The sequence below is a fragment of the Littorina saxatilis genome, linkage group LG3 (genome assembly GCF_037325665.1).
Source record: "Littorina saxatilis isolate snail1 linkage group LG3, US_GU_Lsax_2.0, whole genome shotgun sequence".
In the NCBI taxonomy this organism is placed as follows: Eukaryota; Metazoa; Mollusca; class Gastropoda; order Littorinimorpha; family Littorinidae; genus Littorina; species Littorina saxatilis.
In genome coordinates this window covers 65,288,204-65,312,608 of record NC_090247.1, presented here as the reverse complement: position 1 = coordinate 65,312,608, position 24,405 = coordinate 65,288,204, and the positions used below count along the sequence as shown (strand labels likewise).

General features: G+C 41.2%; 2 protein-coding genes across 2 annotated transcripts in view; both read right to left on the bottom strand.

Annotated features, from left to right (window-relative positions):
• Positions 1 to 3,169: 3,169 nt before the first annotated feature.
• On the bottom strand, positions 3,170 to 20,730 carry LOC138962981 (uncharacterized). Its single transcript, XM_070334952.1, has 13 exons — positions 20,204 to 20,730; positions 19,376 to 19,508; positions 18,740 to 18,899; positions 17,783 to 17,953; positions 16,368 to 16,459; positions 15,782 to 16,014; positions 13,036 to 13,280; positions 12,160 to 12,382; positions 11,602 to 11,691; positions 9,529 to 9,743; positions 9,002 to 9,202; positions 8,404 to 8,578; positions 3,170 to 3,932 (listed from the first exon to the last, which is right to left on the bottom strand). Exons 1-13 carry the CDS (start codon positions 20,421 to 20,423, stop codon positions 3,817 to 3,819), a joined length of 2,274 nt encoding a protein of 757 aa, XP_070191053.1. The 5' UTR covers positions 20,424 to 20,730; the 3' UTR covers positions 3,170 to 3,816.
• Positions 20,731 to 23,099: 2,369 nt separating this feature from the next.
• LOC138962980 (uncharacterized) overlaps positions 23,100 to 24,405 on the bottom strand; it is a 10,404-nt gene continuing 9,098 nt past the window's right edge. The window contains exons 12-13 of the mRNA XM_070334951.1: positions 24,064 to 24,241; positions 23,100 to 23,661 (exon numbers count right to left, since the gene is read on the bottom strand). Of these exons, the coding sequence (XP_070191052.1) occupies positions 23,546 to 23,661; positions 24,064 to 24,241 (294 nt within the window). The 3' untranslated portion in view covers positions 23,100 to 23,545. The remainder of the gene's footprint in view (positions 23,662 to 24,063; positions 24,242 to 24,405) is intronic.

Sequence of the window (24,405 nt, the reverse complement as noted above, 5' to 3'; positions counted from 1 at the left end):
AATAGTCTTGTTGGTTTATGCCCAACTCTTTCACAAATCCTGTGAAATGGTAAAAACATATTATTCTCGTATAAATCCTTCACATAGCATATATCAGATGTAACCCAATCACGTAGAAACATTGTCTTGCCACGATAAGCAATTAGAGAGTTATTCCATAGGCATAAATTCTCCAGCTGGGTCATTTTTTTCACGCATGGTAATATCTTTTCATGGTTGTCAAGCCAACATTCTAAAACGCTTTTCCAGAACTTGTTTGTAATCAACCCCAACCCTTTAAATAAGGCTGGTTTGACGTTTGCTTGAAAGCAGCATAGATTTTTTCCGAGTTTGGAGAACATACTGAGTGGAATACTTTTCCAAGCTTCTTCGTTTGGTTGCAGTAATTTCGAAAACCATCCAAGTACAAAGGATTTTTGAAAGTCACCCAAGTCAATCATATTTAGGCCACCTTTACTTGTTTCCTGGCACATAACTTTTCGTTTTACCTTTTCATAGGCTTTTGTGTTTGAAAATCTTTTTTTCCAAATGAATCTGAAAAACATTGAGTTCAGTTTACATATGATCTTTTCGGGTATAATCAAAGCTTGCAAAGCATGTGTTAATTGAGGGATCAAAAGTGATTTTACAAGGCAAATCTTTCCCATTATACTGCAGTTTCTCTTAGACCACTTAATCATTGTGCTCTGAATATGATTAATTTTTTCTGTCCAGTTTTCTTCGATTTCCGAGGCTTCTAAATTATTACTAAAATATATACCAAGAATTTTGACTTTTGATTTCCATCTGAAGCCACATGGCTGCTCCTCAGAGTACTTCTGTGAACCCAACCACATGGCCTCCGATTTCAGTCTGTTCACAGCCAGTCCTGAGAACTTGGAGAAATATGACACCAATGTCAGAGCATTTTGCACATCATCAGTGCCTTTCAGAAAAAGCGTAATATCATCAGCGTACAATATCATTTTCAATAGTCTTTCTTGATTAGTATTATTGGGTGATGGCAAGAATACCCCTTTAACTGACTGATCTGCCCTCATCTTGACTGCCAGCAGCTCTAAGGCGAGCACGAAGGCCATTGGTGAGAATGAGCAGCCTTGTCGAATTCCAGCGTTCATTTCTATAGGCTCTGACAACCACCCCATATAATTTACACAACTTACTGTTTCGTTCATGAGCGTAGTGACCCATCTAACAAAAGTGTTACCAAAATTGAAGCGTTTAAAGGCATACATTATGTATTCTTTTGATATTGTGTCGAAAGCAGCTTTGTAGTCTAGAGCTAGGAGTAGCCCTGGTTTGTTCGTTTGTTTGAGATGTGTAATTATATCATCAATCATTCTAACTGCTGTGCTACTATTTCTGCCTTTCATAAAACCAAACTGATTTTCATGAATTATTGTTCCAAGCACACTTTTTAGGCGTACTGCTAGACACTTTGCCAGTAACTTATAATCTGAGTTTAGTAAAGATATTGGTCGCCAGTTATTCAGATCATCCCTTGACAGTTGCTTCCCTTTGTGTATTAATGTTATAACTGCTCTCTTTTGGGTCGGAGACATTTGACCATTATCAAAAGCGGCGTTCAAGGAACATATAACCATTGTCTTTATCTGACACCAGAAAAATTTCATAAAACCAGTTGTTAGACCATCTCCGCCTGGTGCTGAGCCATTTTTCATTATTTTTAAAGCCTTTGTGATTTCATCTTCAGTTAAAATGCCCTCAATGCTATTTTTCTGTTCTTCGGTCAATTGTGGAACTTCCACGTCTTGTAAAAACAATTCAACATATTGTTCATCAAAGTTAATTCTTTTTTTGTATCTATTTGAATAAAAACGAGTTTGCTCTTTTACAATATCTTGTCTTTTTTTCAATACTTGTCCCTCCTCATTAGTTAGTCTATCCATTACTTTACTATTTGCTCGAGCCTTTTCTAGGTTGAGAAAATATTTAGTGTTTTTTTCCCCGTCTTCAATAAATTTTACACGTGCCCGTGCATGGGCACCTTTTGCTTCTCTAATCGCATACAATTCCATTTCTGTTTTATACTTCTCCCGTTGATCAACTAATTCTTTGTCTGTCGGGTTAAAAGCCAAATTCTTCTCTATCTCATCTAATTCAGACTGTAACTCTGCTTTCCTTCTGTTTGATAATTTGTTCTTAGTTTTACAGTATGCCATGCACCATTCCCTTATTTTAATTTTGCAGAGTTCCCATTTTAGCTGATCATCTATTTCGGTGTTTTCATTAGCATAGTCTGTTAATAGTTTATTCATTGAGTCTACAAAAGTTTTATCGTGTAACAAACTGTCATTAAATTTCCAATATGAGGGTCCCCTCTTGATTTGAGACATGTTATAGGAGAGGGAAACGAGTCTGTGGTCAGATTGTGCAACCGAGTGAATTTCACATTCTGTTACCCTATTTAATACTGATTCTGTGGCAAAAATATAATCCAGTCTGCGGGCGATAAAAGGATTTTTCCTTGACCATGTATATTCTTTTTCTCCATGGTGAAATAATCGCCACACGTCTATTAACTCATTCTGAGCCATACAATCACGGAATGTGTCAATATCCTTTTCGTTGTGATTTTCACCACTAATAATATCTGAATCATTGTCCATCACACAATTAAAATCCCCACACACCACACTATAGACATTTTCCGGTTTACTGACCTGGTTTCTTAGCTGTTCAAAAAAGCGCTGTTTGTTCTTATGTACTGCTGGTGCATATACGTTCCAAATATACATATCGTTATCATTAAACACAACGTGAATACCAATAATCCTTTGGCTTTTGTAAATACACTGAATTTCGCCTGCAAAGCCCTTCTTTATGAGTATCATCTGTCCCATACTGTGACTAGTTTCCCCTGTATAATACATTGAACACCTTGAACGTGTTGCACAAATCATGTAGAAAACATTCCAACGAACCGGTAATGTATAGTTATGATTAAACTGAACATATGTCAAACTTTTAAATAAATGGTCATTTGAATATATCATTCATTAAATGAAGTAAAACAGGTAACGTTCCACACATAGACACGTTCTATACCACTTGTTTTGTAGATTACTGGCGTACCTAAGTCGATTCAAATGACATCAACAGCCACACACGGATACTGCCACACACGAATACACTTTTGACGCACTGGTTTCAAAATTACGTAGTTTAGTTTTATTCACAGCATATTTAAGCAGTTTGAAAAAATTATGTACTGGCTGTATGCCAGTTATACATTAAAAAATACAAACGCAAATGAAAAGACAAGGGTAAACATGGTTGAATATGTTTTGTGTATTGTTCTTAATGCACGTGACACAATTCAAAGTACAGCACACCCCTTTCTTCCATGCAACAAACATACTTTTGCAATATTATGTCCACTTAGCCGTCAAATAAAGATGCGCGCGAGGGGGTCATTGTGTTAGCATCGTAGATAGAGAAGGTGTGGTGTGACAGATTCTCAAAATACAAAAAAAGGCAAAACGAGGGGCAGAAAAATGAATAAAAGTAAAGTTAGCCTAAGGTAAAATAAGTTATGAACAGACTTGCAATCGACGTACTACGAACATAAATCTGTCGGGATTTTATAGGTTGAGGAAGAGTTGCTTCCCATTGTTTATCTGTTCTTTTTCGTGAAAACACGAAGGCAAGCTACTCGTGTCATTGCAGCCTTGCCCTATTTGTTTCTATGGAAACAAAGAAAAGCCACTCGTCAACAGTCCATACAAACTTGACAGAGTTACTTTCGAACATTGTCAATTATAGAGAATAAAAAATAAAAAAAGAATGTTTGATTTAATATTGTCCGAGGTATTTAGCCCCAGAGATTTCAAAAAGTGAAACAAGCTCGTTGCTGGGAACTTTGCGGTTCTGTCTGGGTTGCTGTCCTCCCACATAGACATCAATGATACCTGTAACAGAAATGCACGCACGCACACACACACACACACACACACACACACACACACACACACACACACACACGCATACACACACACACACACACGCACATATACTGAAAGGCATAAATTCTGCAAATAGTGCATTGAACGATTTTGCTCTCAAACGAAAATCAGATTGAACCTGTAATTTGTAGTTGACATCTTGAGTGTCGGAGCAAATGTTTCACGCTGTCAGCGTGCGCTTTGCAATATTGCTGATCCAGCCACAGCTCACTGTGCTAAAAAAAGACAATGGGCTGAAAGGGAGACAATAACGTAAAAAAAAGTTAGTTTTTTTTGGTCATGAGTGGAACTCACGATATGGCCCTATAAAATGCAACTGGCTGTTTGGCTGTATCAGATATCACAATCATGCCACGACTTGATGAAGGAGAGAGACAGCAAGCGATTGGGATGCTTAGAGCTGGCCAAAGCATTGAACGTGTAGCCAGAGCCATGAACGTTCATTTCTGGACGATTTTCCGCTTGCACCAACGTTGGACAGCCACAGGCACTGTTTCTGACAGACCACGACCTGTGCTCCCAGAGTGACGACGCCCAGGCAAGATAGGGCCATCCGCAACGCCCACCTCCAGGATTGCTTTCATACTGCCACAGACACCGCCAGGACAACACAGGGGCAACGTGGAAGATTCATTAGCAGTCGGACGGTCAGAAGACGCTTGGCAGAGGGTGGCATCAGGTGCCGCAGACCGTATGTTGGTGCCACTTTAACCTTTGCCGTGCTTCCTGGGTTCACCTGTACCCAGAGACACACTAAAATCATTGTAACTCTGGAACCATGAAAGGTATCGTTTTGAAATTTTAAGTATCTCTCACACACCTAATTTGCTCTCTGTCTGCAAATTTTTAGTGTGTACATGACAAAACATTAAAATTAATTGATTATGTTAATTGACATAAACACTACCGATTGCGCGGGTTCACACAAACCCATACTTTTAAAGAGTAGTAGTGATTGTAACTATCCCTCTGCCGACGGCGCGGGTTCTGCTACACCCATAATTACCAAAGCGGCGGAACAGTGTCTGTCTGCCTGTTTGTCTCCAATAGACTGTCTGTCTCTCTGTCTGTCTGTCCGTATCTCTGTCTGTATGTCTGTTGTCAGTTGCTCTGTCTGTCTGTCTGTCTGTCTGTCTGTCTTTCTATCCGTCTGACTGTCTGTCTATCTGACTGTCTGTCTCTCTCTCTCTGTCTCTCTCTCTCTCTCTGTCTCTCTCTCTTAGTCTCTCTGTCTCTCTCTCTTAGTCTCTCTCTGTCTCTCTTTCTTAGTCTCTCTCTCTCTCTCTTTCTTAGTCTCTCTCTCTCTTTCTTAGTCTCTCTCTCTCTTTCTTAGTCTCTCTCTCTCTCTTTCTTAGTCTCTCTCTCTCTCTCTTTCTTAGTCTCTCTCTCTCTTTCTTAGTCTCTCTCTCTCTCTTTCTTACTCTCTCTCTCTCTCTTTCTTAGTCTCTCCCTCTCTTTCTTAGTCTCTCTCTTTCTCTTTCTTTGTCTCTCTCTCTCTCTTTCTTAGTCTCCCTCTCTCTCTTTCTTAGTCTCTCTCTCTCTTTGTCTCTCTCTCTTTCTTAGTCTCTCTCTCTCCTTCTTAGTCTCTCTCTCTCTTTCTTAGTCTCTCTCTCTTTCTTAGTCTCTCTCTCTTTCTTAGTCTCTCTCTGACTCTCTTTCTTAGTCTCTCTCTCTCTTTCTTAGTCTCTCTCTCTCTCTCTTTCTTAGTCTCTCTCTCTCTTTCTTAGTCTCTCTCTCTCTTTCTTAGTCTCTCTCTCTTTCTTAGTCTCTCTCTCTCTCTCTTTCTTAGTCTCTTTCTCTCTTTTTTTTAGTCTCTCTCTCTCTCTTTCTTAGTCTCTCTCTCTCTCTTTCTTAGTCTCTCTCTCTCTCTCTTTCTTAGTCTCTCTCTCTCTCTCTCTCTCTCTCTTTCTTAGTCTCTCAGTCTCTCTCAGTCTCTCCCTCCCCCTCTCCCTCCCCCTCTCCCTCCCCTGCAAGAAGTCGGTGAAGGGAGAAACTCGATGCACCCACTGAAGTAGCGCTGTGGGGTTCCCTGAACCCACCCCGTCGTTAGAGAAATAAACGGTAAAAACCCTCTTTCAAATGTATGGGTTCAGACAAACCCGCATCGTCGGGCGTGTGTAGTCAAAAGCGGCATACGGCAAAGGTTAACCAACAGACACCGAGAGGCAAGACTGAATTGGGCAGTGAATCGAGCCTACCTGCAACAACGCCCATGGAGAGACGTTGTGTTTTCAGACGAATCTCGTTTTTGAGTCACTTGAGAAAAAGTGACTCTATGTAATCGGTCAGTGTTAGTCTGTCCGGCCGGCCGGCCGGCCGTCCGTAGACACCACCTTAACGTTGGACTTTTCTCGGAAACTATCAAAGCGATCGGGCTCATATTTTGTTTAGTCGTGACCTCCAATGACCTCTACACTTTAACGATGGTTTCGTTGACCTTTGACCTTTTTCAAGGTCACAGGTCAGCGTCAAAGGAAAAATTAGACATTTTATATCTTTGACAAAGTTCATCGGATGTGATTGAAACTTTGTAGGATTATTCTTTACATCAAAGTATTTACATCTGTAGCCTTTTACGAACGTTATCAGAAAAACAAGGGAGATAACTAGCCTTTTCTGTTCGGCAACACACAACTTAACGTTGGGCTTTTCTCGGAAACTATAAAAGTGACCGGGCTCAAATTTTATGTGAACGTGACTCATTGTGTTGTGAATAGCAATTTCTTCCTGTCCATCTGATGCCTCATATAATATTCAGAACTGCGAAAGTGACTCGATCGAGCGATTGCTCTTCTTGTTGCTGAGTCATATCGACGGTAGACTACGGGTGTACCGCAGAACTGGGGAACGATACCATGACAACTGCGTTATGGAGCGAAATCGGTTTGGAGGGCCATCAGTCATGGTTTGGGCTGCAATCAACGCCAATTTCCGTTCACCCCTCGTCCTTATCAACGGAAATCTGAATGCACAACGTTACATTGAGGACGTCTTGAGACCCCATCTTATCCCTCTTCTCCAACAACACGGAGCTGTTGCGCGATTTGTCTTTCAACAAGACAATGCAACGCCTCATTGTGCACGTGCTACTCAGCAGTTCTTGCAGCAAAATGCAGTCTCTGTGATGCCATGGCCTGCAATGTCACCCGACGTGAACTGCATTGAGCACCTTTGGGACGTTCTTGGCCGTAGGGTTGATCAACACAGACCCAGACCTCAGACACGGGCCGCCCTTACTGGCGCCCTTCTGCATCACTGGAACAACATCCAGCAGCAGCAAATACGCGGACTGGTGGCGTCAATGCCTCGCAGACTTCGGGCCTGCATTGCTGCGAATGGTGGACACACCAGATATTGAAACAGAGCAGTCATGAAGGTGATGAACACTGAACGTTTTCCGAAATCATTGCGCTTGGACTCAGTCACTTTTTTTGAAAAATTGTCATTTCATGATGTTTTATTCAAAATCAATAAAGCGAAGGTTTATAAACACTAAAATGGCCAATAAATAAAATATTCAAACATTGAAAACATTCACCACTGAGTTGATTTTTTGTGATTTTTTAAAGTTCAGTTTGCGGAATTTATGCCTCTCAGGATAGAAGCGAGAATACTATAATACACATAATATAGCAGGCATTGCATCTCATTTATTGTCTCCGCAGAGCAGGGTTCAGTACTTTAGGTAATCTTGTAATACTGTAGTTGGCCAAACAGGTTATAACACGATAGCGATAATCACATCTGAGTATTATAAGCACGCGTATAAAACATTCACTTCTGGTTTATTAAATCCGTGGCATGATACATGAGTTTTTGTGAAAGTTGACGCTCAAGAAATCGTACTTGCATTTAGAGTATCGCAAGTGCTACTCAAGCTTAGAAAATAAATGTGACCCTCCACCACGAAATGAGTCGCATGTCACCTCGCGCGGTTCTGCGTTAGGCTTAGTATAAATCCGGGGAGTGTCTGGTAACTGTGTGAGGGTCACCTTAGTCACATGCTTATAACTCAAACAGTTTTCGCTCTTTTCTAAAACGGGTTTCACCACTGGATAGAGCATACAAAACTCGTTATGAAAATGTAAAAATATGACAATCATGCAAAGGTGACATGCGACTCATTCCGTGGTGGAGGGTCACAAATGTTCATCAAGGACACTTTTCCTCTCACGCAATCAATAATGTTAAACACGTACTCTCTCTTCATGCTCTTACAAAATAGAACAGCATCCTTCCATCCCAAAACCTACAACCAGGTTGCTTTCTGTGCAGACTGGGAATTTCTTGCTGAATTAATTTCTCGGGGTGAGACAGTTCACTTACAAAATATTTTATTTTAAGAGGGTCTTTAGCAATTGTCCAGAAACCACTGAAACAATTCTGGTGTCGCCTAGGGAAGACACACAAATTGTACCTGCTTCAATGTACCAGCCGTCCGAATGCCACACCGCCATAGTCTTTGGGTCGATTTCAAAGTCCACTGTGATACCTTTCCCCCCAACAGGCACTGTGATACGGTTGAACCATGCCAGCTGCAGGCGAGGGGAGGGAGTTGTATAATTTCTCCAGCTGATGTAAACCTGTGCAACCTGGCAAAGCCACGACATCACAAAATGAAAATAATAATCTGAGAACGAAATCTGCAATGCTTACAAAGCGAAGTTGGGTAGACACCTGTAACACTCTAAGCTGAATCAATTCGATTCAGTATTATAGACTCTGGAGGTTGGATGCACTATTACAAAATACACATTTGGTGTGTACAAGAGTCTCAATTTTGGTGGTGTTATCAATCATAGTTAGTCAAACGTGCATGCTCTGAAATTTAGTAATAAATATGTTTAGGAGATTTAAAAAAAAAGTTATACACGCTAGAAAAAAAATGTGAGACATAAAAGCAAACGGGCGTACACAACTACAACATATTGCTGTTCAGATGATTTACATTGCCGGTTTGGCAAGGTACTTGTCTACGAAAACAATAGACGTGTTTTTGTGTGTTTTTTTTTTACCTCGTCAGCCTCAATGTGTCCCATATTACGGAGGACGAAGTATCCTTTGAGGGTATCTCCGGCGTGGATCCAGCCTTGGTGCGACATCTCTGGGTAGGCAAATGTAGTGTAGGACAACCCGTAGCCAAACGGGTAGAGCGGCTCCCCCGCAAAGTAGCGGTACGTTCTGCCCTGCATCGAGTAGTCCACCATGGGTGGTAGCTGGGGAAAAAGTTTAGAAAAATAGCTGACCTGGAATAGACTCTCCGCGTTTCAAACTATCAGTGCGGTGGTGAATGTATTCCAATGTCTGTATAAAATACACCACATGGCTTCAAGTAGGAATCCATTCGCTGAAATAATGCTGATTTGTTTAGCAAAATCTAATAAAGTGTAGTATTGAAGTAGTTGTTCCTGTTTCTGCCAGATCTGCAAACGTAGAAAGGCTCTGCGCGAGATTACAAGGTGACTCTGATATATGCAAGTCCTCGATGCAAACAAGTGTAGGGCTTACAACTGACTATTCTGACATAACGAGCGCAATGTACCTGCGTCGCCAAAAGGGGCCAAGTGTAAGGCAGTCTCCCAGCAGGCACCGCGCCCTTGACGTCATTCAACAGGACGTGACGTAACGCCTCGCCTGTGGCTTGGGCAGGGAAGAAACATTCCATGATGGCGGACACACGTGGATCCTGGTCAGCGAAGGAGATATTGACTGGGCCAGCACTAAACACGAGAAGCACGACGGGAACATGCGATGGAGCTGAAAGTGTGCAAACAAACATTTGAGATTGTCTTATAAATGGAGAAAAAAACAGATGACGTCAAAAAAGACCAGTCTTCTCATTAGTATTAGTTATCGTTAGATTTGACTGTGATATCAACATTTATCAGTCTGAATGTCGAGAAAGCTGAACTCATATCAGATCGAGGCGTAAGCCGAGATCTGATATGATTCAGCCTTTCGAGACATTCAGACTGATAAATGTTGATATCACAGTCAAATCTAACGATAACGATTTTATCGCATTCGATTTCGGAACAGCAGGAATCCTAAACCTACCTAAGAAGTCAGACAAACGCAAGGGAGGCTACTGCCTTGTATTTAATGTTGGAAATGTTGGGTTGTCTTTTCCTGCTTTCCGACGTAACTTTGCTGCTCTTACTTTTATTTTTCAGTAACTGGTTATTTTTCCCAGACAAAATAAGGCATTTATAATGAAAAAAGAACAAAAATATACGGTTGAAACAGATCACCAACAAAGACTAACAAGTTCAGTGGAGTTGCCAGTTCGAAGGAACAGCGAAAAATGTCCCAGTTACTTCCTCAGTCGTATTCTTTTTGACTGTTCGATTTGGCAATTTTGAACGATGGCAGGAACTGAAGTGCGCCAGGCAGTATCAGCAAAGTCCTCTGGCTAATTTTCTGTGCCCAAGAAAGCTTCCAGGTATTTGTCGGTATCGGCGGATTGCATAATACTGTTGTCTAAGCTCAGTCTCGCTTACGACTCATCCAAAATGGCGTCCTCCGACGGCGCTGTGACTGTGATAGATGCTGAAAGTTGTTCGGTTGATGTTGTATGGCTACGACTAAGAAAGGTGGACAATGGTTCATGCAGGTGCGAACTGTTTAAATCGGCTGCTCATTTCCTGCCTTTTTGTGAGTGATGTGCGCTGAAACACTGCAAGAGATCTCACAGTTTTCTCAGTAAGTACTGCCACTACTGGTACTTTCAAGGTCAGCTTTGTTTATGGCTGTTCCAACTACCTCAGTCGGTAAGATTGTAACATTCTTTTCTACTACTTCTCTGTTAAAGCTGGGTGGGAACAGTTTGATTTTATTCATTGCACAGCTTAATCTTTCTGATTCAATTACTTTTCTTTTATAAATTTGTGATTTAAAAAAAGGGAGACATTTGTTTCCTTCAGGTGAGATTTTATTCTTCAAAATTAAAATTGATGAACTACTTCCTGCGCGATATCAAATTCGCTGGGAACTTCCTGCGCGATGTCAATTGATATACAGTTCCTAGTTGACCAATGACAACAGCATGTTTTGTCATGTGATCAGTAAAAAGGCGATAATATTGCTTCTCCTCCCGCATTAAAGAACGTGGCCCAGTTCAAGTGAGGTAAGCCTTATAACATAAAATACATAGAAGAATTACGTTTTCATCACTTCTTTTTATTTAGCTCAATTAGGGTCTTGGTGTGATGTGATTAATAGCATGCAGTCTGATGTTTGCAATAATTCAGAATCCTTCGCTCGATTTTTAAGTAAAGAACTGATCAAAACTGAACAGCAAAAGGCAAAGCAGGTATGGTTGCGTGTTTTTGCGTACCAGACGTAGCCATTTTACGAATGTCGTTAGATTGTCGCTTCCAACCGGAATGAATAGGTCAATTTCAAAACCCTGCCCTTTGTGAGTGTGCGCGTGATTCAACCAAGACATCGTTCACAATATCTGTAAGGTATGAACATTTTGTATATTATGTACTAGGTATATATCCATATCTGTGTATGTATAATACACATGTTTGCCCATTTCTAAGCAAAAACAATGTGATATATAACGGAGAAACAAATCCATTAATAAATAAATAAATCTGATGGTACTTACTGTTACTGATAACGTCGAGAAAAAGATTCTTCTGTTTTCCCGCTAACTCGATGTCGGGTCTGTCGTGGCCTTCTCTTTCCACTGCCTGGCCTAGAAATAAATAAGACGCAGTTCGTTCAACTGAGAAACAAGACATGTTTACCAGGGTACAACCAAGCTGTGTTTCATGTCGTTTTATTAAAATGTGCTGACAATGCAACTAATCCAGTGGCCAACTTTGTTCTTTTCAAGCAGTTTGTGTGTGTGTGTGTGTGTGTGTGTCTGTGTGTATCTGTGTGTGTGTGTATGTGTATGTGTGTCATTGTATGTGTTTGCGTGTGTGTTTGCGTGTGTGTGTGTGTGAGTGTATGTGTGTGTATGTGTGTGTGTGTATGTGTGTGTGTGTGTGTGTGTGTGTGTGTGTGTGTGTGCTTGTGTGTGTGTTGTACCTCCTTCCTTTTGCCTTAGGGGAAAGGGAAAGGGGAATACTCAGAAAGCGCCACAAATCAATCTGGCTCAAACGGAGAAACAGTCAGTCAGAAAGAACACAAACAGGCAGACAGACCAACACACGCTCACCGGTGCCCAAGACAACAAAGTTGATGTCAGTGCCACTGATGGCCTTCAAGACAACTGACGAGTTGTACACATTACAGTTGGTGTCGTTACAACCAGAGGCGTACTGTGTCTTGGTTGCCATGGCAGCCAGGCCGGCCAGTGGTGTGGTCACATCTCCAGGGGGTGGTACAGGATTGTAGTCACCGAACAGCTGGTCAGCGCTGTCGGCCATTGGCCCAACCACCTTCACAAAATGACAGAGCATCACAATTTATGATGCTCTCCTCCGAAAGCGGCCTGTGGCTGCCTGGAAGGCGGGGTGAAAACGGTCATACACGTAAAAAAAAACTCGTGCAAAAACGTGGATGAACGTGGTACGTTCATACCATGAACGAATAATAATAATAATAATAATAAGAAGAAGAAGAAGAAGAAGAAGATATCTGATGCTTAACAGCGGGAAATTATAACGCATTGAGCAACAACACCGTCTTTTGTATTTGGTTGTGAATGTGTGGGTGCGGTGTATGGGGCAATTTGAACAGTTTCTAAATCCACCTGTGAGAAGGTATTTTCTGCCAAAAATGTAATCTTCCTGGAATCGAAAAGTAAAATTACCATGACGCAGTGTAATAAAACAGATAGATATTTGTTTGAACTGCCTAGTATAAGACACACAAAGTGCGCATCCTCTCATTTTTGGACCAAACCCCACTTTCTATTTTGTGTCTTAAAACTTGCTAAAAAGAATGCTGCTTCGCAGTTTAGAATGAGAATTGGTTAAAACCTGTGTTAATGAGCTGGTGGTGTGCAATGTGACCTTTAGCTCAGTGATGAAGTATTTTCGCCCCAGGTAGGTTGCAACTTTGCAAGACTCAAAAACATAAACTGGCATACCCCGATAGTCCCAACTTGCTTGAGAGGTAGAACCCCATTATTCTTGAGCAGGACGAAGGATTTCATGGCTGCCTCCACAGCCAGGGCCTTGTGTTCAGGAGTCAACACGTCTGTGGTGCTCAGTTTGCTGTAGGGGTTCATTTCCGGTGGGTCAAACTCGCCCAGCCTCATTCTGGTGTAAAACAATGGCGCCACCATCTCACGAAGTTTGGTTTCTTTCAACAGGTTCTGTTTTATCGCTTCCACTGACAATGAAAAAAAAATCACATTTAGTAAAAGAAGAAAAGAAAACAAGAAAGAAAGAAAAAAGTAAAGACAGACAGAAAGAATGAAACAAACAAAAACAAACAAAAACACAAAAACCACAACAACAACAAACCGCAACAAACAAACACAGACAAACAAAAAACAACATAGGAAAAACAAACAAAAAACAAACAAACAAACAAATAAATAGATAGATAAATAAAGACTGTTGTCATCATTTTCACGAGTTTTCATTCACAAGCACCTGGGAAATAAATCTCATGTTCCCCGGGGAATAAATCCCCGGTTACCATAGTTGCAGGAAGCCCTATTACATGGATAATCAAAAGCAAACCCAATAGAAACGCTCAAGGATTCTTCGGCTCTTTTCATTGGCGTTTCCCCAGACCTAAACAGACGACACTGCTTCGCCAAGTTCCAAATACGAACTGGCAAACTGGCAAATGTAAACAAAAAACAAAACTACCTCATCAAAGGTCATACATTTATGCTTTATCGCAAACAAATGAAACCTATCGATATGTTTTATCTTCTCACAAAGTCATGGAGTGCGTGTATCTCTGTTTGGAGAAACACGAACGTCAAGTTTAAGTCAAACCAATTGACCCCTGACACACACATTTTGACCCGTGCACAAGACGTTGTATCGATAAACTAAGCGCAAATAAAAAAATAATAATAAAAAAGCAAAGAACATAGCAACAAGAAATGAAGACATCTGACAAAGCCGAGCAAGCAGAATGACAAGTCTAATGAAAAACAGAGAGGCAATGAGAAATAAGATCGCGATTATCTTTCCTTCGCGGCACGACGCAAATCGTTTGTGTCCTTTGACCCAATTCGTGCAGTGCTGCACGAAGCAAATCTTCTGTGACCTTTGACTCAACGTAGCTTCAATATTCGATTACTAATATTTACCACTGAAAACGTGGAATACCGAGAGGGGCAGGGTGGTAGGGCGATGGTGAAATGTAATGAAGAGACACGTGTAGCAATAAGAGAACACCGATTCTGCAATAACACAAACAAGAACAAAAAACCCAACACTGACCTATATGAATATTTAATCAATAATATGATCGTCTGCGTTGCAGGTTTGCAAGTGAAGGGTTGGGAGGGGGGTAACTTGATCATTAATTTGTGTGTGTCAGAGTTTGTGTTCATGGACTGATTGTGAGGGAGGGGGAGGGTGGGGTGTGTTTCAGGTTTTGGTGTGGGTATGAAACGAGCAAAACAATACCCACACCACAAAATCTTGGAGGCAAAAAACACTCGCCGTCGCATCATTTTGTCCGCACAATATTATATGCACCAACAACCGGAAAGAAAGGTGACAATGGAAAAAGACTCATCTTTGCTTCCTGCGATTCCTTGCCCCCGACTCGAACGTCGCACGATAATCCACATAACAGATCTGTTGTGAGATGGTCAACGCTGACTGTGCAAGCAAATCACCTCGTTTGAAATACGACAATCCCATCGCTCGAATGCAACATGTGGGCACTATCGTCTCAAAGGCGCTTACTGTTGGTTTCACACACCACTCTGTAGTCGGAACCTACAGAACTTCGCATCCTCAAACCTGACATACTTGTCTCAACATTATAAACTCAAATCACACACAGTAAGTTGCTTTCGCACGCCAGCTTTGAACAACGTGCTGGGGCCCCGAACATGCATTATAATAACAGAACTCGCGTTTCAAACCATGGCTCCCTGTGTTGATTTTTCATTTAATGTTGAACCACCAAAATGATGACAAAAACGATGTTTGATGGTTTGTTGCCAGACCAGCTTTTTTGTCGGTCCTCGGGGGGCATATCGACTTTTGTTTCATATTTATTGACCGCGGCCTTCGGCCTTGGTCAATAAATATGAAACAAAAGACGATATGCTCCCCCTCGGACCGACAAAAAAGCTTGTCATCAAACATCTTATAATATACTCACCATAACACTGACACCACTTATATTTTAGTGTGTACTTTAGTCTATCTCGTAGACTTTTTGCAGACGCCTATATTTTCTAATAAATGAGTGAGTTAATGTGTTTTAGAACCAGAACACCTGAACACATTCCTGAAAAAAGCTTTGCAAATACAATTTTCTGCATAAATTAGTATGCATTTCTCAGAACTATAAACAGTGGGGCGAAGACCTCACATGCTACAAATAGTTACGTGTGTTTTATTATCTAAACAGATGATGATGATGGTGATGATGATGACGATGATGACGATGATGATGATGATGATGATGATGATGATGATGATGATGATGATGATGATGATCGATGATGATGATGATGATGATGATGATGATGACGACGACGATGCTGATGATGGTGACGACGAAAACGATGACGACGACAATGACGATGATGATGGTGACGACGACACCAACGATGTTAATGATAAAGATACACCGATGACATATCCAAATGGTGACATATCTAGTTCGTAAAACAGCACTAAACTTACAGATAGACATGAAGACAGGCTGGTCAAGGGGTCCTGATGCACCGAGTTCCAGATTGCAGCCAGCGTTGATGCAGGCCACTGCAGTTTCCACGGGGTTGTTGAAGTAGTGGTGATCACTGATGATGAAGTCCAGCGCCCCTCCATCGCTGACCACGTAGCCCTTAAATCCCCATTCCGTACGCAGAATATCCGTGAGTAGCTCGCGACTTGCACACGCAGGAACGCCGTTTACTCTGGAGTAAAAACACAGACAAAAAGAAACACTACAACAATGACGACGACAACAACAACAACAACAACAACAACAACAACAACAACAACAACAACAACAACAACAGCAAAAACAACCACAACATCATCAACAACAACACCAACAGCATCAACAACACCAACAGCACCAACAACAAAACCCTAACAAGAAGAACCCACAATGTCAATATATTCACACAAAATAATAGACTATTCTTAGATGTTGCACGAGCAACACAAAACAAAGAGTATCTATGTTATGCCACGGATACTTAAAACAGCTTTGTTTTACGCATTTCATAGGTAAAAAGAAACATTCAACATTCAACAAGTTTACCTGTTGTAACTGCACATGAGGTTGTAGGTGCCAGCCTCCACACACATTCTGAAGGCAGGTAGGAATGTTGTTCTCCAGTCCCTGTCTGTTACCTGTGTATGCAAGCATTTAAGAGTGAAATAAAACACACAAGAAATATGTAGATGTTTGTCATTCGTAATTTGTGTGGCAGAACTCGGCTTCTGCTGCCTTCACATCTGGATTGACATAATGAAAATTGATGTTTTCGTCTTTTATTCCCACTACCCTTTCGACACCGTCTTTACTGTGATTCCTGCAAAGCATCTTAGAGACTTCTTGAATTTAACAATGCGTACATGCACTTCTTCTCTTTTCAAGATTTCATTTACAGATGTTCTTCCCAACCAGCCGTTACGAATATAAGCGTTAAAGGCACAGTGCGCCTCCCGTAAACCATCACAGATACTGTCAGGCTTTTACACACAGTACAAACACCCTTCCATTTGAACGCTCACCAAACGGGAACATCCTAGGTGCCCTCCGTAAAGAGCGAGTAATTTTCAAAGAATCTATTTTTGCGTGGTTTATCTTAGCTTACCCCTGAGTCATCGTGAACCCGTGTGATCAAATTTCCCCTTTTCACAATGTAGTCGTCAGTTAATAATTTGAATGCGACTCGCTGTGAGCTTATCTGCAATAGCACGTTAATAAGTACCTGGCTCTGACTATGCACGAAACAAACGGCTGTGGTTCACAAGAACTCTAGCGATGGCTTTTGACTGTTCAGAGGAACTGGCGATAGGTATAAACCGTCGGCTGCTACGAGAAACACGACCTTGCGTGACCCTGCTTCCGGGCTTTTCTTTTTTCAAACTTTTAAAACTTCGAATTGTACTGATCTTGTCTTGACGAAAAAGGAATTCTTTTATGATTTAAGAATGTTTGTGTAACAAGCTGTCAATTTTACTGGCCGTATAAAATTTCCTCTCACACGGCATCACTGCAGAGCGCCTAGAACTGTACCCACGGAATATGCGCGATATAAGCCTCATATTGATATTGATTGAATTTATTATTTACATTTTAAAAGTTAGGTCTAGCGCCAAAACGCACCACGGTCCGATTGTCTCTGACACAATCCGCAAAATTAATTCTTTGAAAATTGCTCGCTCTTTACGTAGGGCACCTAGGATGTTCCCGTTTGGTGAGCGTTCAAATGGAAGGGTGTTTGTACTGTGTGTAAAAACCTGACAGTATCTGTGATGGTTTACGGGTGGCGCACTGTGCCTTTAAAACACAAGTATAACAATCTTGTCAGTGCTTAAACATGTGTCATGATTGAGCCGTGTCGCTGCTTGAACGGCGAATATCAGAGGAACACATTTTTGTTGTCACCAGATCTTTACCGTTTCACTTTTATGTCACATGGAAATGTTTTGTGAAGAGTTTCTTGCCTGAGCATTGAAAGAAAACCTGTTCTCGGGGATGTTCTCGGGTCCAGCATACACATCGAAGTGTTTGCATCCACCGCTGGCTCGGACGTAGCGCGTGTCGTTGCCTTGGAGACCTTTGATGTAATTAGCGGCGTAGACACCCGACAGGAGAGGATCCTCTCCGTACGTTTCCTGCCATTATAAAGGTGTCAACAGGTAAGGAGAAGTGCAAACTAAGAACAGGAATGCAGGGAATACTCAGACAGCTTCGTATAGAAGAGGCGGCCCTTAACTGAGTCCACAATCTTTTTACCGAAAACTCGGTTCTAAAGCTCCGTGCGGCAAGCTTCGCAAAGCATACTTCACGTAGTCGAATTCGCCCAATTAAGGCGGACAGACTTAAGGAGCATAATATGGCAGCTAAACCAAAGGTGCTTGCATAATTGTGCACCCGAACTGATAAATCGTAAATTCAAACGTTTAACAGCAGAAAATCTATACAGCAGCACACCAATCCCGTAAATCGATCAGGAAAGTGCTGTTAAGATGAGGGCACTTCACTTTCAATGCAAGCAAGAGACAAGCCTTGACCAGGGCTGGGATGCACGAAGCGAAAGTGGGAGCCACGCAACCGGGAGAGAACAAACCATGGGATCTGACTCGTTGAAATCATATCAAATCTCAATTTCAGCCAATCCAACATTGCAACTGGCCCCCACCCGGTTGGTCACATTCTCGTGCACCTCGGCCCTGAAGACCGGGTAAAAAGGAATCGTCCAACGCAAACTTGTCTTCATACACACTGGATGATATTTTTATATTTCAGGTTTATTTGTGTTGGTACAGAACATTTAAAGAAGGTTGTGCAGTTTATCATTTGCTCAGAAGCCATTTCTTTCGAACGAATAGCTATTGAATGTTTCAATAGCCTGCATTTTTCTCATCCTCTAAAGAAGACGTCGGAGATATCTAACTGACCTGGTTCCTACCCCATCTGGAGTCCCTCATGATGTTGATGACGGGGGCAAAGCAGGAGGCACCGGTGTGGACACCAAAGTTGCCCTGTTTGACGTAGTCATTGTGCCTTCCTCTGACCTCCACTGCTATGGCCTCGGCCAGTCGAAAAATCAGGTCAGGACTGAAAATGGTATAACTCCGATGCAGAATGCATTCCAAGAATGAAACCCGTGTTTTTTTTCTGTCTGTCTGTCTGTCTGTCTGTCTGGCTGTCTGTCTGTCTGTCTTTCTGTCTGTCTATCTGTCTGTCTGGGTGTCTGCTTGTGTAAGTGTCTGTTTACATACCTCACGTTACTGCACAATATAACGTCACATATGGACAATAAATCATTTACATTTTATATATCTGTACACACGAAAGCCTGTGATCTCTGCTTGAAGCTATTCTACATGTTGAGTAAAGGCGGTCTTGAATTGAGCACGAAGTCGACTTCGCGAAGACTTCCCGAAGTCTTTTTACCGAAAACTCAGCACTAAAGCTCAGTGCGGTCAGCTTCGCGAAGCATACTTCGCGTAGTCCACTTCGCCCAATTAGGTACAGGCTTCAAACAATTCAAACTAATGCAATGTTTCGTCGTTACAATGAGTTCTGCTTACCTGAAGGCAGCAGCGAGGCCGATGGGTTGAGGGAAAGCGGTGGTGGCGTTAGGCGCTACGTCCCCTCTGAGACACTCGGTCGCCCACTGGTACTGACCAACGCCCAGTCTCTCTATTGCCTTGGCTGGTCCACCTTGATCAACGCAGCGAACAATCTTGTACAAGTGGATAGTATTTTAAGGTTTCTCTGACAGTGTGTTTCTGTCAACTTTAACTTCTAATGCTTTGTTATCACGATTTCATAGTAATGATAATGGTAACTGGTTGAAGAGACTTGAATCTCACTGATCATGAGGAAAGACCTCTCTCTCTCTCTGTGTCTCCCACTCACTCTTTCTTTCTCTCTGTCTCTCTGTATCTGTCTCTCCCTCTCTCTCTCTCTCTCTCTCTCTCTCTCTCTCTCTCTCTCTCTCTCTCTCTCTACCTCTCTCGCTTTCTCTCCCTTTCTCTCTTATACACACACACTCTCCATCTCTCTCTGTGTATGTGTGTCTATCTCATCATCATCATCATCATCATCATCATCATCATCATCATCATCATCATCATCATCATCATCATCATCATCATCATCATCATCACCATCAGCAGCAGCAGCTGCAGCAGCAGTTACATCATCATCATCATCATCATCATCATCATCATCATCATCAGCATCAGCATCATCATCATCATCATCATCATCATCATCATCATCATCATCATCATCGACACTACCAGCACCAACACCACCATCATCATCATCATCATCATCCTCATCGTCATCATCATCATCATCATCATCATCATCATCATCTTCATCATCTTCATCACCATCATCATCATTACCTGCTCCGCCATGCGCCATCTGGTCCTGTATCTCCTCCAGTGTCAGTCTGTTGACCAAGTCATTCACACGATCCTCCCACGGGAGGGACACGTTACGAAACGGAAAGTCTCCAGTCTGAATTTGTCTCTCCACGCCTTGTCTCGAATTCGAAAAAGCCGACGTGGAAAGGTGGACGAAGAACACCGATATTGCTAGTATTGAAATTGCCTTTTGCTTCATGGCGAGATTTGAGCGATAGTTGTAGAAATAATACAATGCACTACCAAGAAAACCATATGATTCGCCAGCACTGTAGTTGAGAGTTGAAGTTTTCTTCACTTCAGATGTTCACTAACGCACTTTACTGGGAGCAATGATTAGCTTGAATGTCGATGATCGGAATAGTCTTGGAAAGTGTAGTGTTCTTTGTGACCACTTAAAGCTTGAAGCGAACAATGGCTTTCTGAGTGGTTTTGTGAAATCTTGGTGCTATTTTTGTCGATGGTGTTAACAGAAACGCAACACAATATTCACTGTACATTGTACACTTACTACAAGCAGTGTCTTGACTGAATCCGATGTGCAGTATCAGCTATTTAAAACAGGCCATCATGATAGGAAAACATAACGTATGGTATGGCTATTTTAAGTCAGCAATTGATACGCGTTCAAACCTAGCATGAAGATTAGATCGATATGCACGACCTTAGGTTAACAACAAGTCGCGTAAGGCGAAAATACAATATTTAGTCAAGTAGCTGCCATTTTTCAGCAAACTCGTAGCATCGTCAGTCCACCGCTCATGGCAAAGGCAGTGAAATTGACAAGAAGAGCGGGGTAGTAGTTGCGCTAAGAAGGATAGCACGCTTTTCTGTACCTCTCTTTGTTTTAACTTTCTGAGCGTGTTTTTAATCCAAACATATCATATCTATATGTTTTTGGAATCAGAAACCGACAAGGAATAAGATGAAAGTGTTTTTAAATTGATTTGGACAATTTAATTTTGATAATAATTTTTATATATTTAATTTTCAGAGCTTGTTTTTAATCCGAATATAACATATTTATATGTTTTTGGAATCAGCAAATGATGGAGAATAAGATAAACGTAAATTTGGATCGTTTTATACATTTTTATTTTTTTTTACAATTTTCCGATTTTTAATGACCAAAGTCATTAATTAATTTTTAAGCCACCAAGCTGAAATGCAATACCGAACCCCGGGCTTCGTCGAAGATTACTTGACCAAAATTTGAACCAATTTGGTTGAAAAATGAGGGCGTGACAGTGCCGCCTCAACTTTCACGAAAAGCCGGATATGACGTCATCAAAGACATTTATCAAAAAAATGAAAAAAACGTTCGGGGATTTCATACCCAGGAACTCTCATGTCAAATTTCATAAAGATCGGTCCAGTAGTTTAGTCTGAATCGCTCTACACACACACACACACACACAGACAGACAGACACACGCACATACACCACGACCCTCGTTTCGATTCCCCCTCGATGTTAAAATATTTAGTCAAAACTTGACTAAATATAAAAACGTGAGCCTCGTATCACCGTTTATCACTTGATGTAGGTCGCTAATAGGACAAGTTATTGTCATGACTTACTAAAGAAACACAGCAAGCACAGTTATCTGAATTCACTAAGAAAGGGTTTAATGAATGCGTCTTTAACTGGACAAAGGAGATGCATTGGCATAAATCAACAAACCTGAATAACTGCTTAATTCAATGACATTGTGTGTGTGTGTGTGTGTGTGTGTGTGTGTGTGTGTGTGTGTGTGTGTGTGTGTGTGTTTTGTGTGTGTGTGAGTGTGTGTGTGTGTGTGTGTGTGTGTGTGTGTGTGTGAGTGTGTGTGTGTTTCCCATTTATTTTATATATCAAATAATGTTTTGGATAACGACATACCATTATCAACTAAAAAATAAAATTGTGAATGCATTTGTGTTTGACCTTTTCGTACGGGTTGTCTGGCAAACACGTGATTTAATGAAATCGTGTACGTAGCACTTTACTATGGTCACTTTAAGTCTCAAGAAAAATATATCATGTTAATATACAGAGCCAGTTACTGCGTTGAGGGCATGGTTATGTCCCATACATTATCCCTTTGCGTTGACAAACATTCTAAACATGTTTGTTAAGTTGTGGATATGCACAGTAAATGAGGGTACTGTGGTTTAGTTGTGATGCTTAATTGAAGTTTGATACTTGAGTTTTACTATTTGCATTGTACATCCGTGAACTTGTGCCCCAATGCTCATGCTAACTCATGTTTGTTTCCTTCTATCTTTAGTATATAGTTATCTCTACAGCAGAAACCATGTGTGTGTGTGTGTGTGTGTGCGTGTGTGTATGTGTGTGCGTGTGTGTGCGTGTGTGTATGTGTGTGCGTGCGCGCATGCGCGCGTGTGTGTGTGCGTGTGTGTGTGTGTGAGTGTGTGTTTGTGTGTGTGTTTGATTGTTTGTGCTTGCGTTCGTTTATGCGTGCGTGCATGTGTGTGTGTGTGCGCGCGCGCGTCAAATATTGTGTATGTAGGAACGTGCTTATTATTTATTGGTATTGCATGAGGGGTGCGTTGTGGGTCTTCACAGTAGGAGTTTACCAGTTGTTTATGCAAGCTGATAAATCGCGCATGTTGTATTTTCTGTACTTACTCGCAGAAACATATGTACAAACGAATCCTACCCAGAACCGTCTAGATCAATATCTTGAATCCGTATTATCCATCTTTGCTTGAATCAACAAGGTAGGTAACTCAATCCTAGACTTGTGTGCCCACATAGTGTTTCTTATTTTCATTGGATGAACATTTAAGAACATTCTGATGATTGGGTGACATTCTGGAAACTCCGGTGCCAGCATACTCATATACAATAACATGACAACAGTAAACACAAAGCAAGACGGGTTGATTTATTTTCGTATTTCCTTCAAAGAGTACAAACAAGCAACAACAATGACAACAATGACAACATATAATTAAAGCTGATACATACACTGATTAACAAATAAAAGAATGTACAAAGCAATCAATGAAAATGCTTGATAACAATTAACAAGAGCAAACATTACAAAATTACAATATCAATTGATAAAACAGGTAAATATGATTAATTAGGATACCAAACACTATACGAAACCAACTGTGTCGCATAGAGATTTCTGCAGTGATGGCAGGATTTCCCAAGTCTACTCTGTGAGAACTGATAGTATTCTTCTAAATGCGCATAGCAAGTGGTAGCAACTACAGATAGCATGTTTAAGCAACAGGATTTTAGAGACAACTAATATTCCTACTGGTGTAGAGTGTTTCCTCGTCGATAATAAAAAGGGGGATATGGCTGTCAGTATTTCCCGAGGTACTTGGTGCCAACAATGTCCAGAGATGTATGAATCACGTTGCTGGATGCATTCCTCTTCTGGTTTGGTTGCTGTCCTCCCACATACACATCTAATGTGCCTGTAAATTACAAAGTATGGTATAAATCTTAGATAATTAACCAAAGGTTATTTCCTGCTGAGTTATCGGCGGAGTGTGATTTCACGTCAGCTAAAAACAAAACTCCTTTAAATCATCTATTTTGGAAAAAATCGACAACAATGATTTACTCGAGTTGATATCGTTACAATTTCATCATATAATGTGTATAACTTTTTGACTTGTTATCATGCTTGTAAAAACTGTGTACATTGTATAAGTGTCGTGTATGAGTATTACATTTGGAAACTCTGTACAGAATAATTTAGTTATATATGTTTTTGTGAAGCACTTGGAACTATTTTAGGATTTGCGCCATATAAGTTTCCTCATCATAATTATTATTATAACATAACAATATGAGCGCCACCAAAGATAAGCTACCTTGTTCGATGTACCAGCCGTCGGGATGCCATAGAGCCAAAGACTTGGGATCAATCTCAAAGTCCACCTGAATCAATTCCACGCCAGCCTCTACTTGAGTGATGCGGTCAAACCACACCAGCTGCAGCGCCGGTGAAGGGGTGGTCTTGTTCCTCCAACTCACGTAAATCTGCGCCACCTTCACATAAAACAACATTATAGATATATGACAAAGTTTGTATTCTATGTCATACTGCCCTGCGTGAAGAAAATATTTCGTAAATAACTTAATTTATTTGGTCTGAGCCATCAAACTCATTATTCGTCTTACATTTCTGTAACCAAGGTGATCAGCGTATGTGC

What these genes read in the sequence shown, in the direction of transcription:
- LOC138962981 (XM_070334952.1), bottom strand. Translation starts at nt 20,423, where the DNA reads ATGAAGCAAAAGGCAATTTCAATACTAGCAATATCGGTGTTCTTCGTC. An exon ending in GCCTGTCTTCATGTCTATCT is followed by an intron (nt 13,281 to 15,781) that starts GTAAGTTTAGTG and finishes TTTCATTGTCAG; the next exon opens with TGGAAGCGATAAAACAGAAC. An exon ending in TCTCGACGTTATCAGTAACA is followed by an intron (nt 9,744 to 11,601) that starts GTAAGTACCATC and finishes GCACACTTTCAG; the next exon opens with CTCCATCGCATGTTCCCGTC.